This window comes from Sinocyclocheilus grahami, unplaced genomic scaffold (genome assembly GCF_001515645.1).
Source record: "Sinocyclocheilus grahami isolate Dianchi unplaced genomic scaffold, SAMN03320097.WGS_v1.1 scaffold108.1, whole genome shotgun sequence".
Classification (NCBI taxonomy): domain Eukaryota; kingdom Metazoa; phylum Chordata; class Actinopteri; order Cypriniformes; family Cyprinidae; genus Sinocyclocheilus; species Sinocyclocheilus grahami.
This window is the reverse complement of record NW_015505287.1, coordinates 983883-1002681: the sequence shown is the minus strand read 5'-3', so window position 1 is coordinate 1002681 and position 18799 is coordinate 983883. Positions and strand designations below refer to the sequence as shown.

The window sequence follows — 18799 nt, the reverse complement described above, 5'->3', positions numbered from 1 at the left end:
ATGGTGGCCACACAAAATATTGACACTTTGGGCCCAATTTGGACATTTTCACTTAGGGGTGTACTCACTTTTGTGGCCAGCGGTTTAGACATTAATGGCTGTGTGTTGAGTTATTTTGAGGGGACAGCAAATTTACACAGTTATACAAGCTGTACACTCACTACTTTACATTGTAGCAAAGTGTAATTTCTTCAGTGTTGTCACATGAAAAGATATAATAAAATACTCACTTCTGTGAGATACTGTATATATTAATGTATATCTAAAGTGAACTGACTATCTTCAGAAAAGCAGTGACGCCACTTTTTTTTCATCTTACCATCTCGTCTCACCACAGGGAGTGCACTAGTCACGTAAATGTTGTATTCATAACCGCACCAGAATTTCGATTAAAACATAGTATAAAGTTTACTTGTTTAGACTGGCAGAAGACTAAATACATTAAATGTGTGTCCTGTCAAAAGCGGGAGTACTGCGGATCTGGCAACCCTGGTCCTAAAGAGTCACCACTCGTACAGTGGAATCCGTCCGTCTGTCTGGTATTTTCTTTTAGGTAATATTTTGATATTTAATGCAATGAAAATGCCAGAAGTGCGGCTTAAGTGCCTAAAACTGATCAAATACACAGGAACTGAAAATCACTGCCATTTCTTTTTATTTCTAGATACACAAAGACCATCTGAACTTGCATAGTATAGTATTTAATTTCACATTAAAGCAGTCAAGCATGCTTATGTTGTTGAGGCTCATAGTTTTAACAGCTGGTGTGTTTTATGCTTGGCTTCTTAGGTTATCTATTAATGGTTCTCATACTCCAGAATTAACCTGATGGCTTCCAATGTCTTTGTGGTGATGCTGAAGGGAGATAAGAGTGCTGCAGACCTTGAAGAAGCATTTTTAGCACTTTGGCTTCCATTGTCCTGAATTCAGCGGGTTTGATTTAAATGCCTGTAATGAGGTCTGTGTTTAACACAAGTTCAAAATATTTTTACATTTTATTCTACATCCTTGTGATTTTCTTTTTATTTGATTTTTTTACTCGTCTTAAAAAGGCAGTTGCTAACAACTGTCCAAATGGAACTACAATTAAACATTAAATGTGACTCATCATCTTATCTACTCAATTTTACAGTCTAATTGTGTTAATAATCAAATCTATTCTAACTCAGACATTCAGGGAAAATGTTTTTGAATAAAGAATGAAAGCTGATGAACTTAATGGTAGTGATGTTGAAGTCATGTGACTAGCCTAAGTTTTCAAAATAGATAAAAGTTGTTCATTTGTGAAGATTATCTTGATGAATGAAATGTGTAAGAATAATAAACCTTTGTTAGTTACAGAGCTTATTTTCTACAATAATCCAAAAGCCAATGAAAAATGTAACTTTTGGGTTGCCCTAAAAGCATATCTTCACTGCAGCAATCAATTGCTTTCTTGTTAATTCTGTGGATTTTACACTATCATTATGGGCTTTGATCTTTTAGTCATAGTTGCTTTTGGAACGAGAATAAAGACAGCAGTCTGGAAGTATTCCAGCTTCATAGTCTGTGGACATCTGACTAAATGGGTGATGCTATATCCTATAATGTGAGCCCTGAATAGTTATATTTCATGTCTTCTTGCATCCATAAAATGCGCTGGACACATCTGAATATTTGGGTTGAAGGGTCCTTGAACAGTGTTGTAAATACAACTTAACCACTAATTTGTAGTCGTGTCCTCTTTTGGAAGACCAAACAAAAGTAGTTTCGCTTTCACAACGAAAAACACAGCGGCCAAGCTGAGGTCGGGATAGAGTGAGCTAAGGCCGGGCTAGCGTGAGCCGAAGCCCCGGCTTAGCGTGCGCTGAAGCCGGGATAGAGTGAGCTGAGGCGGCGTGGTCGAGAACGGCGTGCCCGGCGGATGCTACGAATGAGCGGCAACCACATGCGACGGCAACCCTGGGCTGGACTCCGCTTCGTCCACGGTGAAAGTTGATGTATTCCCTCAGCGACCAGCACAGATCAGTTCTAGGCATGACGAAGCGGATATCGTCCTCTTTTGGAAGACCAAACAAAGTAGTTTCGCTTTCACAACGAAGCACACAGCGCCTTCACGACATGGCTGCAGCGTCAGCAATACTACAGCGAGAATAAAAGTTACGCCTTCTTTCTTTGCGTGAACATTTGGGTGGCATTATGCAAATCTTCCCACATAGTGAGGTAGATATGTGGGGGCGTGTTAGAACGAGCCGTTTTAGGTAGGTGTGGCTGACTCTGAACTTTTATAAAGAATATCTCTTTGGATTTGAGACTTTAGTCTTTGCAACTTTACAGATCTTCTTTATGCACCAAGAGCTTGTAACACTCCAAAGAGAAAGGAAAAATTTTTATCGCATCATCAGCTAATTAATGTTAGCTGGTCATTTTGTGTCAGGATAAAAAAACAGTGAAATTTTGCTTTTTTGTGAAAAGTTTTTTTTTTTGGCCAATAAAGCTTTTAGTAATTATTTAGAATGATCGCATACACAATAATACAGAAACAATGTGAATGAACACCACAACAGCTTAAGCAGCGAACTTTGCAAAACACAAAATGTATGTCACTGCCAAAACTTTTGGCCATGACTGTAGTATTGTGGTGTCATAATAAGCTTAGGCTATTTATTAGAAAACAAAATAACATAGATGAAAAAACAAATCATTTATTTTATTTATTTTTTTGTGGTAGGGCCAGCTTTAGAATGTGCAGAACAGACATGTGATTTGGCTCTTTTGACACAGGCTGTCTATTCAGGCTTTCTCAAGCCAACATAAAAATGTAGCCTCTAATCTACCATCTAAAATGTGTTGTGAACAAATTCTCACACTTTACAGAGAACTATAGAGGAATCATGCCTTCAGTTCCATCCAACAAAGAGAAGGACAGTCCTGCCTGCCCTTTTGATGACAAGAAGACCACTGGCAGGAATGGTGTTGAGAAGTTGGTTTCAGATAATGTAGACAGACCCCTGCAGCTGAATAGAGAAACTGGGGCCACTGACCCAAAATGGATTCGTCCTGACCTGCCAAGCAGATGTACCTGGAAACCAGGAATGTCTCTTGAAAATTCCCCTCACAAACACTTCCCCAGGTGATAATGCTTAATGATCTCTCCCTTTGCATTTCTGACCTAAAATCCCAAGATATTTTAAATCAAGTGACACGGACACATGCTTGGAGAGCTGGGCCTACCAAAAAAGCATGTCTGTGTCTTTCTCAGGAATATTTCCTTATTTGGAAACTTATCAGCAAGATAAACATGTTTCACAATCATTGATTGGCTGTAATGGACTTTGCTGTATTCAATCAACAATATATTTGTTACAGAAAAAGATATATAACATTAATTTAACAAAAGGAATATTTCCTTTTTAGGTTTTAGAATGTTCACACAGTTAAGCAGATGCATTTTTGTGTATGCATTCATAAGTGCACATGACTTATTTTTAAATGATATATAGAATTGTATCATTATTTTAAACATAGTGGGGTTTTAAAAAATATTTTATTTTGTTTAGTGACAGTCTAATCCTTTATATTCACAGGTTCTAGATGGTAAAGTCACCATGAAATAAAAAGACAATTCTTATTTTTATGAATATTAGTTAATATATTTGAAGATATTTTTTGGAGTATTGCAGTGTTAATTATAAATTATTTATACTATGAATATCTTTATTTAAAAAATCATGTGCCCTTGTAATCTTTAAACAAAATAACTTCCCTTTCGTCTTGCAACAACATCTCTTCTCTTCTCTGATAATGTATTCACTGCTGTGAGGACGGGACAAAAGGTGTGACGCTCATGACTACGCAGCAATAACAAACAAAAACGCATCAAATGATCCAATCAATTCCTATATATTATTTTTTTTAATTTACACTGTCACAAAATGACTTTTCTAACTATATAACTATAATTGTAACTATAGCTTTCTGTCCCCACAATATCCTTTTATGATTGTTTATTTTTTCTTCCTTTAGCCATTGCAGGACAAAAGCTGAGAAGATTTTGCCCAACATCCTGGACAGGATTGGAGACACACCACTGGTCCGCATAAACAAGATCTCGAAGACTTTTGGACTAAAGTGTGAACTTTGTAAGTGATTAATTCATATTTCTACTTTTGAACAATTCTAAATCAGTTACTTAAAAAGTCAATATCGTTTTACCACAGAAAGTGTGTTACAAATAAGAAACTTCCTTAAAAGACAAAATAAATCTTTGAAAGACAAAGCAAGTATTGACCTTGAGTCCTTTAATGTTATATACAAATCTATGAAATAGGTAAAAGGCATTAATATAAATTGCCTCAAGTTACGTAACAGTCAGTTTTGTTTGTATGTGTGTCTGCAGTGGTCAAGTGCGAGTTCTTTAATGCTGGTGGTAGTGTAAAGGACCGTATCAGTCTGCGTATGGTGGAGGACGCAGAAAGGGAAGGCATTCTCAAACCTGGAGACACCATTATAGAGCCCACCTCTGGAAATACAGGTAATAATCACACAGGACTCTGATTTTGTTGAGACTCCGTCTTACCTGTTTTCTACATTCTTATTACATTGTTCGTTGTTACAGTGTGTTTGTTCTTAAAATCTTCAACACTAGTTCACATACTGCATATGTTTAAAATCCATTTCTTAAATATGGTTAGAAAAGTGCATTGTAGTGGTCATTTTTACAATGGAGGAAAGCAAATATCAAGTGGGTAAAATAATTTTTGCCCAGTGGAAAAACATTTAGGTCTAAAGGGTTAAGTTATGTGCACTCTATGCAGGTATTGGTCTTGCATTGGCTGCAGCAGTGAAGGGTTATCGCTGCATAATTGTTATGCCTGAGAAAATGAGCATGGAAAAGGTAAGATTCATTCCAGTTAGATCAAATGGGATTTGTTAACCCATCAAGAAGGTTAAACAAGAGTCTCTTCATAGGTTGATGTTTTGAGAGCTTTGGGTGCTGAGATTGTCCGAACTCCCACCAGTGCACGGTTTGACTCCCCTGAGTCCCATGTGGGTGTGGCTTGGCGCTTGAAGAATGAGATTCCTAACTCACACATCCTGGACCAGTACCGCAATCCCAGCAACCCCCTGGCTCATTATGACACCACTGCTGAGGAGATTCTGGAGCAATGTGATGGTAGTAATTGTGTTGTTTCTCTGTCTTTGTTGTCATATCTTTTTCTGCTTTTTATCATCAAAGCATAGCTTCCGTTTGCTCCAGCTTGAAGGCTTTTTGTTGTCAGTAGCATTAAAGGAATAGTTGACCCAAAAATTTTAATTGGCTGAAAATGCACTTACCCTCAGGCCATCTAAGATAGAGTTTTTCTTCATGGGAACAGATTGGGAGAAATTTAGCATTACGTCACATGCTCACCAATAGATCATCTGCAGTGAATGGGTGCAGTCAGAATGAGAGTTAAAACATCTAATTAAAACAATACTGTAACAAATGTTCAAGAGGGTAGAAGGAAGAAGACAGGGTCGGCTTGCTGGGACGCGAGCTTTATTTAAATTCCTTCCCGCACTGTACACACCACGGCGCTCACTCAGCGCGGTAAGATTCACAGTCAATAACTCATAACAAACAGAATGCAACTGGCTTCCGTGTATCTACACCCGTCTTCCCGGGTCGCTCGCGTACCCAGACTGTCTCTCCCCATCCTGTTCCAGGTGGCCTCTTTTATCCGGTCTCTCCACACCAATTACTGAAACAAGACACAGGTGTTTATCGTTTGCACTTGACCCACTTACGCACCGCTCGTCTCCTGCCTCTCTCTCCCGATGCAGGCCTCGCTGAACCCCGCCCCTCCTGCCACATACCCCCACCGCCCGACTCAGGCCGGGGAGCCCTCCGGCCTGCAGCCCCCCCCATTCCGGGAGAGGAAGTCCGCTACTACCATATGTACCCCCGGCCTGTGGATCACCTTGAACTTGAAGGGTTGTAAGGCTAGATACCAACGGGTGATCCGCGCGTTGGTATCCTTCATGCGGTGGAGCCACTGCAGGGGCGCGTGGTCCGAGCAGAGGGTGAACTCCCGTCCCAGGAGATAATAACGGAGGGTGAGGACGGCCCATCTGATTGCCAGACATTCCTTCTCAATGGTGCTGTACATCGTCTCCCTCTTTGAGAGCTTCCGACTGATGTACAGCCCCGGCCGTTCCTCCCCCTCTATCTCCTGGGACAGGACCGCTCCCAGCCCCCTGTCCGACGCGTCGGTCTGCAACACAGGCCTCCCCGCCACCCTAGCGGCAGGAAGTGGGTCAAGGAATTGGTGTGGAGAGAGCGGCGGAACGGGAGCTGCGGCCGGGCTGCCGCCTGTGGAACCGGACCCTCTGGACAGCGCCCTCAGGGCGGCTGAGGGCTCCGTCCCTGGACCACCCCTCCAGCGGGGGGGGGCCCGGGGGGGAAGGCTTCCTCGGGACCTGGGGAAAGGGACAGGTTTAGAGGGAGGGGGCACAGGTCTGGTCTCTCCACACCAATTACTGAAACAAGACACAGGTGTTTATCGTTTGCACTTGACCCACTTACGCACCGCTCGTCTCCTGCCTCTCTCTCCCGATGCAGGCCTCGCTGACCCCCGCCCCTCCTGCCACAAATACAATAATACACATGACTCCAGTCCATAAAGTAAAGTCTTATGAAGTGAAAAGAAGGAATACAAATTTATTTAACTTTAAACCATTGCTTCCAGTTAAAATACAAGTCCATAATCCATAATAATGCTTACTCCAGTGAAATAGTCCTCTCACATCAAAATCCACCCACATATTTGTTTAAAACTGTTTTGGACTATTTTCACTTGAAACGGTGCTTGATCTGTGCTCTCTTGATTCTTGAGATAAATTTCACTGGAGAAAGCCATATTATGGATAGAGGACTCCATCTAGCCAAAAGCAATGTTAAATATTAAAAGCAAATCTTAATGATGGTTTGGTTAATACTTTTCCTGCAAACAAGCCTGCACTGGCCCTTTACGGGCCCACTTAGGCTAGCCCAAGGGCCCCCAGCGGGCTGCCAGCTCAGGGCCTCTGAGATTTTGCTCATTGGCAAAACGTTGGCCCCTTAGCGCTGGCCCTGCACGGGCAGCCCTCACTTAGCCCTCAGTAGGCCCGCACTATTAATCTGCAACAGGAGTGCCCAACCCTGGTCCTGGAGATCTACCTTCCTGCAGAGTTCAGTTCCAGCTCTGATCAAACACACCTGTCTGTAATTATCAAGTGCTCCTTCAGATCCTAATTAGTTGGTTCAGTTGCGTTCGATCAGGGTTGGAGCTGAACTCTGCAGGAAGGTAGATCTCCTGGAACAGGGTTGGGCACCCTGGCCTATATTGTCAAAAATGTACAGTAGTCAAAGGGATTTCAAATCAATGGATTTATTAAATACAAAATAGAAAACATTCAATTCAGGTTAATACAGCTATATATAGCCAAAAATGTAAATACACAACAAACAAAAGAAGGCAAACAAAGCAATGTATGATTTCATCATGTGAAAGTTGATGTGTGTGAAAGTCTTATCTGTAGTACATCAATGTCCAAACACTGTCCATAGCTGAAGTTGGCTGATAGTAAATTAATAATCCAACCTCTTGTAATGAAAACACACCACGGCTCTCAAACACCAGACTCTTCCTAACCAGGAACAGTCAAAAATAGTCCAGACTATGGGTCTCACGTCGAAAAGAACTTTAAATCCATATTTCCATAAATCCAAATCCACAAACTGGACCGTGATGTGTTAACCTCACCAATAAAGAGTCCTTCTAAAATGCATACAGATACACTGTCTTAAACTCTTAGCATCAATCCAAACATAGGCCGTACATACATGTAACAAAAAACATCAGCAATGTAAACTTAAAAAAAAAAATCCTTACTTTAGACTGGGCTTGAAATTACACATTTCCCAACCAGGACACAGCAGAATGTTTTCAGCAGGTGAGCCATGCTAACTACTGCTGCTTGTTATTGCTAACTCCCTCTACCCACCTGGCTTTACTTAAGGAAGCCTAAAACACCCTAGCACCCCTAGTGGTAAGGAAGAAAACTGCCCACAAAATTCTTATTAACAGGCTCATGCCTGTTACACCTCAAATATGGCTCATGAGATCCATTTTCCTGCAGAGTTTAGCTCCAACCTTCATCAATCTCACCCACCTGTGATTTTTTAATGATCCTGGAGACATGCTCAGGTGTGTTTGATTAGGGTTAGAACTAAACTCTGCAGGCAAGTGGATCTTGTGAGCCAGATTTGAGGATCCCTGGCCTATATGAAACAACAGGTTCTGAAAAGGCCTCTTCTGGTTTGAGCCATTCCAGTTCAAATGAGAGGCTAAAGAATGGCCAGTCAATGTTGTTTCTATTCTCCTAGTTGCATTACAGGGCTGCCTACACAAAATCTGCATGGGCCCAAAGGTACAAAAGTTGCTCTGGGCCTGAACGGGCTTGCCCACACTGGGCCATCATTGGATTAATGTGGGCAGTCCCATAGTGTGGCCTGCTCACAGAGAGCCTGTGGTGAGCCCAAAGCTGTGGGCCTCCCCTGGGCAAGCCCGCACTGGGCCTGTTTAAGTTTGGTGTGGGCTGGCCCTTGCCCACTGTGCCCGCAAAAAGCCAGCATGGGCCCCGCAGGGACATGTTTGTAGGGTTGTAATAAATTTATTAATTCATTAACAAACTTTATATAATGTCTAACAGATCGGTTATATAATATCAGATAATTATATAATGTTTAACAGATTAGTTAAAATATATTTATTAAGCTACAAGTATGGGAACATTTCACAATGATTAACAAATCCTTAATTCATATAAATTTTAAATCGAAATAAACTTTCAATTCATATATGATCACGCACAAATACAATACAAATGATTTAAGTTATACACTGATAAACAGCTTATTTATTAATGAGCATTTGAATGCTTACAAATGCCATTAAACTGGTTGTTTAAACTTATTAATATGTTAACCAATGCACTTTTTTTACATTTACAAATGTCATAAAAATGTTACTCATTCACGCATTCATCGCAGAGGATCCACTGGTGAGCAAGTAATCCTAAATTTCTCCAAATCTGTTCCCTTGAAGAACTGAACTCATCTATATCTTGGATGGCCTGAGGGTGAAGAGATGTTTAGTAAATTTTTATTTTTGGGTGAACTATTCTTTTAACTCTCAACTTACCACAGGTAAAGTGGATATGCTGGTGGCAGGAGCCGGCACAGGGGGCACTATTACCGGCATTGCTCGCAAACTGAAGGAGAAATGCCCAAATATTAAGGTAGACACTGATTGTCCCTGAGATCTGATGCACAGCAATTTTGTGAAATTTGCCTGTTTTGTAACAAACAGAGTACCACTTCAAATGTCAGCCAGAAATATAACTGGAAGAGTAAACCACATAATGTTAAATTGAGATAAAATCATATAAATTGCAGTTGTATAAGTCACTCAGAAATTAAGTAACCAGGCATTACTGAATATACAGTGCCTTGCGGAAATATTCATACCCCTTCATTTTTTTCATATTTTAAGTTGCTGCCTTATGCTAAACTGCTTTAAATTACTTTTTTCCCCACATCAATCTACACTCCATACACCATAATGGTAAAGCAAAAAAACAGGTTTTTAACATCTTTTGCAAATTTATTAAAAATAAAAAACTTAAATGATTCCATTGCATAAGTATTCATACCCTTATCTGGGACAGTTGAAATTGAGCTCTGGAGCATTCAAATTGCTTGTAGATGTTACTACACTTCGAGTGAAGTTAACCTGTGGCAAATTCAATTGAATGGGCACACACATCTTAATAAAAGGTCTAACAGCTGATAATGCATATCAAAGCAAAAACCAAGCCCTGAGGTCAAAAGAACTGCCTGTAGAGCTCAGAAACAGGTTTGCATCAAGCCACACATCTGGGGAAGAGTTCAGAAAAAAATTCTGCTTCATTGAAGGTTCATAGAAGCATGTAGTCTCTGTTACCCTTAATGGAAAAAGTTTGAAACAACCAGGACTCTTCCTAGAGCTGGCCTCCCAACAGACCATGATGGTCACTCTAGTTGAGCTCCATGATCATATATGCAGATGGGAGAAATCTACAGAAGGACAAATATCACTGCAACACTCCACCGATCTGGGCTTTATGTCGGAGTGGCCAGACTCAATCATCTCCTCAGTGAAGACACATGAAAACACATTTGGAATTTGAAAAAAGCACCCAAAAGACCCTCAGACTGTGAGAAACAATATTATCTGGTCTGATGAACCTAAATTCCAAGCATCATGTTTGAAGGAAACCAGGCAATGCTCATCACCTGCAGAGTACCATCCCAAAAGTAAAGTGTGCTGGTAGCAGCCTCATGCTGAGGGGCTGTTTTTCAGCGGCAGGGACTAAGGGACTCAACAGAGTAGAAGAAAAGCTCAATGCACCAAAATATTGAGATAGTCCAGAGCATTCAGAACCTCAGACTGGGCAAAAGGTTCACCTTCCAACAGGACAATGACCCTAAGCACACAGCAAGAGTCAATTATAGACAACTCTGTGAATGTCCTTGAGTGGCCCAGCCACAGCCTGAGCTTGAACCCAATCTAATATTTCTGGAGAAACCTAAAAATGTGCATCTGCCCCCATCCAACCTGACAGAGCTTGAGAGGAGAAGAGGTGAGAAGAAGAATGGCAGATAAAGCTTTATTTAAATTCCTTCCCGCACTGTACACACCACGGCGCTCACTCAGCGCGGTAAGATTCACAGTCAATAACTCATAACAAACAGAATGCAACTGGCTTCCGTGTATCTACACCCGTCTTCCCGAGTCGCTCGCGTACCCAGACTGTCTCTCCCCATCCTGTTCCAGGTGGCCTCTTTTATCCGGTCTCTCCACACCAATTACTGAAACAAGACACAGGTGTTTATTGTTTGCACTTGACCCACTTACGCACCGCTCGTCTCCTGCCTCTCTCTCCCGATGCAGGCCTCGCTGAACCCCGCCCCTCCTGCCACAAATACAATAATACACATGACTCCAGTCCATAAAGTAAAGTCTTATGAAGTGAAAAGAAGGAATACAAATTTATTTAACTTTAAACCATTGCTTCCAGTTAAAATACAAGTCCATAATCCATAATAATGCTTACTCCAGTGAAATAGTCCTCTCACATCAAAATCCACCCACATATTTGTTTAAAACTGTTTTGGACTATTTTCACTTGAAACGGTGCTTGATCTGTGCTCTCTTGATTCTTGAGATAAATATTTCACTGGAGAAAGCCATATTATGGATAGAGGACTCCATCTAGCCAAAAGCAATGTTAAATATTAAAAGCAAATCTTAATGATGGTTTGGTTAATACTTTTCCTGCAAACAAGCCTGCACTGGCCCTTTACGGGCCCACTTAGGCTAGCCCAAGGGCCCCCAGCGGGCTGCCAGCTCAGGGCCTCTGAGATTTTGCTCATTGGCAAAACGTTGGCCCCTTAGCGCTGGCCCTGCACGGGCAGCCCTCACTTAGCCCTCAGTAGGCCCGCACTATTAATCTGCAACAGGAGTGCCCAACCCTGGTCCTGGAGATCTACCTTCCTGCAGAGTTCAGTTCCAGCTCTGATCAAACACACCTGTCTGTAATTATCAAGTGCTCCTTCAGATCCTAATTAGTTGGTTCAGTTGCGTTCGATCAGGGTTGGAGCTGAACTCTGCAGGAAGGTAGATCTCCTGGAACAGGGTTGGGCACCCTGGCCTATATTGTCAAAAATGTACAGTAGTCAAAGGGATTTCAAATCAATGGATTTATTAAATACAAAATAGAAAACATTCAATTCAGGTTAATACAGCTATATATAGCCAAAAATGTAAATACACAACAAACAAAAGAAGGCAAACAAAGCAATGTATGATTTCATCATGTGAAAGTTGATGTGTGTGAAAGTCTTATCTGTAGTACATCAATGTCCAAACACTGTCCATAGCTGAAGTTGGCTGATAGTAAATTAATAATCCAACCTCTTGTAATGAAAACACACCACGGCTCTCAAACACCAGACTCTTCCTAACCAGGAACAGTCAAAAATAGTCCAGACTATGGGTCTCACGTCGAAAAGAACTTTAAATCCATATTTCCATAAATCCAAATCCACAAACTGGACCGTGATGTGTTAACCTCACCAATAAAGAGTCCTTCTAAAATGCATACAGATACACTGTCTTAAACTCTTAGCATCAATCCAAACATAGGCCGTACATACATGTAACAAAAAACATCAGCAATGTAAACTTAAAAAAAAAAATCCTTACTTTAGACTGGGCTTGAAATTACACATTTCCCAACCAGGACACAGCAGAATGTTTTCAGCAGGTGAGCCATGCTAACTACTGCTGCTTGTTATTGCTAACTCCCTCTACCCACCTGGCTTTACTTAAGGAAGCCTAAAACACCCTAGCACCCCTAGTGGTAAGGAAGAAAACTGCCCACAAAATTCTTATTAACAGGCTCATGCCTGTTACACCTCAAATATGGCTCATGAGATCCATTTTCCTGCAGAGTTTAGCTCCAACCTTCATCAAACTCACCCACCTGTGATTTTTTAATGATCCTGGAGACATGCTCAGGTGTGTTTGATTAGGGTTAGAACTAAACTCTGCAGGCAAGTGGATCTTGTGAGCCAGATTTGAGGATCCCTGGCCTATATGAAACAACAGGTTCTGAAAAGGCCTCTTCTGGTTTGAGCCATTCCAGTTCAAATGAGAGGCTAAAGAATGGCCAGTCAATGTTGTTTCTATTCTCCTAGTTGCATTACAGGGCTGCCTACACAAAATCTGCATGGGCCCAAAGGTACAAAAGTTGCTCTGGGCCTGAACGGGCTTGCCCACACTGGGCCATCATTGGATTAATGTGGGCAGTCCCATAGTGTGGCCTGCTCACAGAGAGCCTGTGGTGAGCCCAAAGCTGTGGGCCTCCCCTGGGCAAGCCCGCACTGGGCCTGTTTAAGTTTGGTGTGGGCTGGCCCTTGCCCACTGTGCCCGCAAAAAGCCAGCATGGGCCCCGCAGGGACATGTTTGTAGGGTTGTAATAAATTTATTAATTCATTAACAAACTTTATATAATGTCTAACAGATCGGTTATATAATATCAGATAATTATATAATGTTTAACAGATTAGTTAAAATATATTTATTAAGCTACAAGTATGGGAACATTTCACAATGATTAACAAATCCTTAATTCATATAAATTTTAAATCGAAATAAACTTTAAATTCATATATGATCACGCACAAATACAATACAAATGATTTAAGTTATACACTGATAAACAGCTTATTTATTAATGAGCATTTGAATGCTTACAAATGCCATTAAACTGGTTGTTTAAACTTATTAATATGTTAACCAATGCACTTTTTTTACATTTACAAATGTCATAAAAATGTTACTCATTCACGCATTCATCGCAGAGGATCCACTGGTGAGCAAGTAATCCTAAATTTCTCCAAATCTGTTCCCTTGAAGAACTGAACTCATCTATATCTTGGATGGCCTGAGGGTGAAGAGATGTTTAGTAAATTTTTATTTTTGGGTGAACTATTCTTTTAACTCTCAACTTACCACAGGTAAAGTGGATATGCTGGTGGCAGGAGCCGGCACAGGGGGCACTATTACCGGCATTGCTCGCAAACTGAAGGAGAAATGCCCAAATATTAAGGTAGACACTGATTGTCCCTGAGATCTGATGCACAGCAATTTTGTGAAATTTGCCTGTTTTGTAACAAACAGAGTACCACTTCAAATGTCAGCCAGAAATATAACTGGAAGAGTAAACCACATAATGTTAAATTGAGATAAAATCATATAAATTGCAGTTGTATAAGTCACTCAGAAATTAAGTAACCAGGCATTACTGAATATACAGTGCCTTGCGGAAATATTCATACCCCTTCATTTTTTTCATATTTTAAGTTGCTGCCTTATGCTAAACTGCTTTAAATTACTTTTTTCCCCACATCAATCTACACTCCATACACCATAATGGTAAAGCAAAAAAACAGGTTTTTAACATCTTTTGCGAATTTATTAAAGATAAAAAACTTAAATGATTCCATTGCATAAGTATTCATACCCTTATCTGGGACAGTTGAAATTGAGCTCTGGAGCATTCAAATTGCTTGTAGATGTTACTACACTTCGAGTGAAGTTAACCTGTGGCAAATTCAATTGAATGGGCACACACATCTTAATAAAAGGTCTAACAGCTGATAATGCATATCAAAGCAAAAACCAAGCCCTGAGGTCAAAAGAACTGCCTGTAGAGCTCAGAAACAGGTTTGCATCAAGCCACACATCTGGGGAAGAGTTCAGAAAAAAATTCTGCTTCATTGAAGGTTCATAGAAGCATGTAGTCTCTGTTACCCTTAATGGAAAAAGTTTGAAACAACCAGGACTCTTCCTAGAGCTGGCCTCCCAACAGACCATGATGGTCACTCTAGTTGAGCTCCATGATCATATATGCAGATGGGAGAAATCTACAGAAGGACAAATATCACTGCAACACTCCACCGATCTGGGCTTTATGTCGGAGTGGCCAGACTCAATCATCTCCTCAGTGAAGACACATGAAAACACATTTGGAATTTGAAAAAAGCACCCAAAAGACCCTCAGACTGTGAGAAACAATATTATCTGGTCTGATGAACCTAAATTCCAAGCATCATGTTTGAAGGAAACCAGGCAATGCTCATCACCTGCAGAGTACCATCCCAAAAGTAAAGTGTGCTGGTAGCAGCCTCATGCTGAGGGGCTGTTTTTCAGCGGCAGGGACTAAGGGACTCAACAGAGTAGAAGAAAAGCTCAATGCACCAAAATATTGAGATAGTCCAGAGCATTCAGAACCTCAGACTGGGCAGAAGGTTCACCTTCCAACAGGACAATGACCCTAAGCACACAGCAAGAGTCAATTATAGACAACTCTGTGAATGTCCTTGAGTGGCCCAGCCACAGCCTGAGCTTGAACCCAATCTAATATTTCTGGAGAAACCTAAAAATGTGCATCTGCCCCCATCCAACCTGACAGAGCTTGAGAGGAGAAGAGGTGAGAAGAAGAATGGCAGATAATTGCCAAATGATGATGATCAAAGCTTGTCGCATTAAACAAAAAAGACTTGGAAAAGTAAAGGTGCTTCAGCGAATGTACTTATTTCAGTTTTTTTATTTTTAATAAATTTACGAAGTTGTGACAATTCTGTTTTTGCTTTGTCAGTATGGTGTATGGAGTGTAGATTGATGTGGAAAAAAAGTAATTTAAAGCAGTTTAACATAAGGCAGCAACATAACAAAATGTGAAAAAAATGAATGGGGTATGAATACCTTCACAAGGCACTGTAAGTCTAGACTCATCTGAAGTGTGTCTGTGTTTTGGTAGATTGTTGCGGTGGACCCAGAGGGCTCGATCCTCGCTGAGCCTGATGAGCTGAACCGGACTGATAAAACCCAGTATGAGGTGGAGGGCATCGGATATGACTTTATACCCACCGTCCTGGATAGATCTGTGAGTGACTCTACATAAGTGTAGGTTTGAATACAAGTCTAATGTCCTTTATGAATTGTATATGATAGGGCTCTTCAGCATTTGAACATTACTTTTCTAAAAATGATATATGGATAATCAAGGAAACCTAAGTTGCTTCAGTCCAGTAAGTGTTCATCCTGAAATTGTATGAACAATATCAAAGTTATTCTCACATGTACGTTTGTACAATTTGACTAAAAAGGCCTTTTACTTGCTAACAAAGTATAATCTAGCAATCAGACGACTGAAAGCATGTAGTAGATTGTGCGCAAGAGGTTTTTCAGTAAAGTTTGATCATTTCGAGGATTTAGAAATGTGTGTATCAAATGTGATAATGTAGGCTAAAAAAGGTTAAAAGTATATTTTTCTATTCTAAAATAAATGTAATGTTTTATGTTGACGTTGTTTGCAGTAAAAGTGCTAAGGTCAAATATACTCAACTCTCATATTCATCTGAATAATTTGACCCCTGAAAGGAAGAGTCCTGCTTTTTGGTACCCACGTGTTTGTTGCAATAGTCTACTCACTGGTTTTGCTATTCTGTTCTTTACCAGAAGATGACAGTAGAAGTAAAGTTTTGGCTTACAGTGTTCTACTGTTGAGAGACAGCAGGCAGTTCATGTACAAATCACACACATTGTGTTTTTATTTCAGTTGGTTGACAACTGGTACAAATCCAACGATGAGGAATCTTTTGCCATTGCCCGAATGCTTATAAGAGATGAAGGGCTGTTGTGTGGTAAGCACATTATCCTTTCTTAACATGCACCCTAATGTCACACATTTGACAGCATCTTAAATTGGGGCTTAATGTCTATGAAAAGTAATGTCATGATTGTAGTAGATTTGTTTGTATATACCGCATTTTTTATGTTCTCTGTTGTCAGGTGGGAGCTCGGGCACTGCCATGGCGGCTGCAGTAAAGTTTGCTAAAGAGCTGAAGGAGGGACAGCGCTGTGTCGTGATTCTGCCAGACTCTATTCGCAACTACATGTAAGGAAAATCAGAGAGATGCACAAGAATTGGCTTAAAATATATTCTCACCCTTGACTGGCTTTTTTCCACAAAGTCAACTAGCTTCACAAAAGCTTGGCTCAGTCTGAAGCAATGGATGTTAATCATCATTTTGTATTTAAAATTTACTCTACAGGTCCAAGTTCTTGAGTGAAAAGTGGATGTTCCAGAAGGGCTTTCTGAGGGTGGAAGACATCATGGTGAATAAACCCTGGTGAGCAGATGATCATTTTGTCACTTAAGATTTAGTGTGTATATGTGAGACTGGGACTATTTGTCGCATTTTATTGGTAATTTATTTATTAGGGTACATTTATTTTTAGAAGTAAATTTCTATGTAGGTATATAACTAAAGATGACATAAGACAACATAACAGGACATGTTGTCCCACTGTACACTCTTAAAAATAAAGGTTTGATATTGGCATTGATGGTTCTATGAATAACCTATAACATCCATACACTAGTCCATCCATATATTATTTTATTTTTATGCCAACACTGTGAAAAAACCCTTTTGAAATTTTTAAGCGTGTATGGGGTAAGTTGTCACAGTGCAACCTGTCATTTTATAAGCTGTCCAGCTAAATTTAAACAGTAAAACAATTAAAACTGCAAAACAATTAATGTAACAGCACATTTAAGATGTATTCTAAAAATGTCAAACCATTATTTTGGGTGGCAAATGTTAAAATTAATTAATGTTAAACATTTTAAATACAATTTAAATCATGACCCGCAAATATGAAAAATACTCTTGTCCTATGAACAAATTTTCATTATATAGTTGACACATATCTGAGGTTTTATTTTTATTTTTTATTTATTATTATAATATAGGCCTAGATTTTTATTATTAATTAATAATATTTTATATCTAAAAAATAATTTCAGTTAAAAGTTTTTTAAACTAGGTGTTTGAAACAACTCTATAGAAAATACTCTTATATACACACTTATATAAAAGTTCAAATAGGAAAATGTATTTGTACGTTTTCCTATTTGAACTTTTCACGCATACTGTGAATATGACAAATTCTCAGTGTGAAAGCTAGCCCCATTTTCCTTATATTAAATATATACTCCATTTATGAACATTAATACAATGTCTAGGTATTTAGAACCTAGTCATCATCTCGTTTTCCGTCCTGTGTTTATTCTTTTTTAATTCTCCCTTCATTAAATTTCTTCCAGGTGGTGGAATCTGAAATTACAGAGTCTAAACCTTTCTGCTCCACTAACTGTGCTGCCCACAGTCACATGCCAAAAAACCATCAAAATCTTGAAAGAAAAGGGCTTTGACCAGGCACCTGTCGTAGATGAAGCTGGGTGAGCAATACTTGCAACAAATAACATTTTAATCAACATTAAAATCAGTACGTATTGTATTAAAGCTATATTGTCATTGTAATTGAAGATTATTAAAAGTAAGGAGTGGAATGCAGTTGTGTTTGGCTTGCTCTCTGCAGGTTGATTCTGGGAATGGTGACCCTGGGAAACATGCTTGCCTCTGTGCTTGCAGGAAAGGTCAAGCCCTCTGACCCTGTTATCAAAGTGCTCTATAAACAGTTCAAGCGGGTGAGTGCAATTCTTTTAGAAAGGATAGTTTGAGCTCACTCACTCCATCTGACATTACTTAATCCATTTTTACCTGTTTTAGATTCGTCTGACTGACAATCTGGGAAAGCTGTCTCGGATCTTGGAAACCGATCATTTTGCCCTGGTGGTCCATGAGCAGATACAGTGTGAGTGTTTATCCACACAAGTACTTCAATATGTCAGAATAATGTGCTTTCGATTGTTTTACAAAAATGCATTAGCTATGTTTGCAAGGTAAATTCAGATGTAGGAAAACGTCTCAGGTTACTTATGTAACCATGGTTCCCTGAGTAGGAAACGAGACACTGCATCCTCTAGGGGTCGCTATGGGGAAAGCCTCGTCGTGACCCGTGTCTGAAGCATACATTCAAAAAACACCAACAACATGTTGGCCGGCGACAGCCCATGACATCACTACCGGTGCGACTATAGTATAAATAGGCGCCGGGAGAACACGTCATTCACTTCTTCGTCCGAAGCATGGCAGGAAACCTAGAGGACGCAGTGTCTCGTTCCCTACGCAGGGAACCATGGTTACATAAGTAACCTGAGACGTTCCCTTTCAAGGAAACTTCGAACTGCGTCCTCTAGGGGTCGCTATGGGGAA

General features: G+C 40.1%; 2 protein-coding genes across 2 annotated transcripts in view; both read left to right on the top strand.

Moving 5' to 3' along the window:
* The window catches only part of LOC107588859 (splicing factor U2AF 35 kDa subunit-like), an 8649-nt gene extending 7825 nt beyond the window's left edge, over positions 1-824 (top strand). Inside the window, exons 5-6 of the mRNA XM_016277098.1 lie at positions 338-353; positions 819-824. Coding sequence (XP_016132584.1) covers positions 338-353; positions 819-824 — 22 coding nt within the window. The remainder of the gene's footprint in view (positions 1-337; positions 354-818) is intronic.
* A 1977-nt stretch (positions 825-2801) lies between these two features.
* cbsa (cystathionine beta-synthase a) lies at positions 2802-18467 on the top strand. Its single transcript, XM_016277082.1, has 13 exons — positions 2802-3112; positions 4015-4121; positions 4379-4513; positions 4797-4876; positions 4951-5155; positions 9212-9303; positions 15433-15558; positions 16234-16318; positions 16467-16572; positions 16730-16807; positions 17788-17922; positions 18063-18171; positions 18254-18467. Exons 1-13 carry the CDS (start codon positions 2874-2876, stop codon positions 18428-18430), a joined length of 1674 nt encoding a protein of 557 aa, XP_016132568.1. The 5' UTR covers positions 2802-2873; the 3' UTR covers positions 18431-18467.
* Positions 18468-18799: the final 332 nt, after the last annotated feature.

Bases quoted from the DNA above. Each gene is read 5' to 3' on its own strand.
- cbsa (XM_016277082.1), top strand. From the start codon at position 2,874: ATGCCTTCAGTTCCATCCAACAAAGAGAAGGACAGTCCTGCCTGCCCT. The intron at 4,122-4,378 runs GTAAGTGATTAA...GTGTGTCTGCAG, and splicing joins TGGACTAAAGTGTGAACTTT to TGGTCAAGTGCGAGTTCTTT. The intron at 15,559-16,233 runs GTGAGTGACTCT...TTTTTATTTCAG, and splicing joins CCACCGTCCTGGATAGATCT to TTGGTTGACAACTGGTACAA.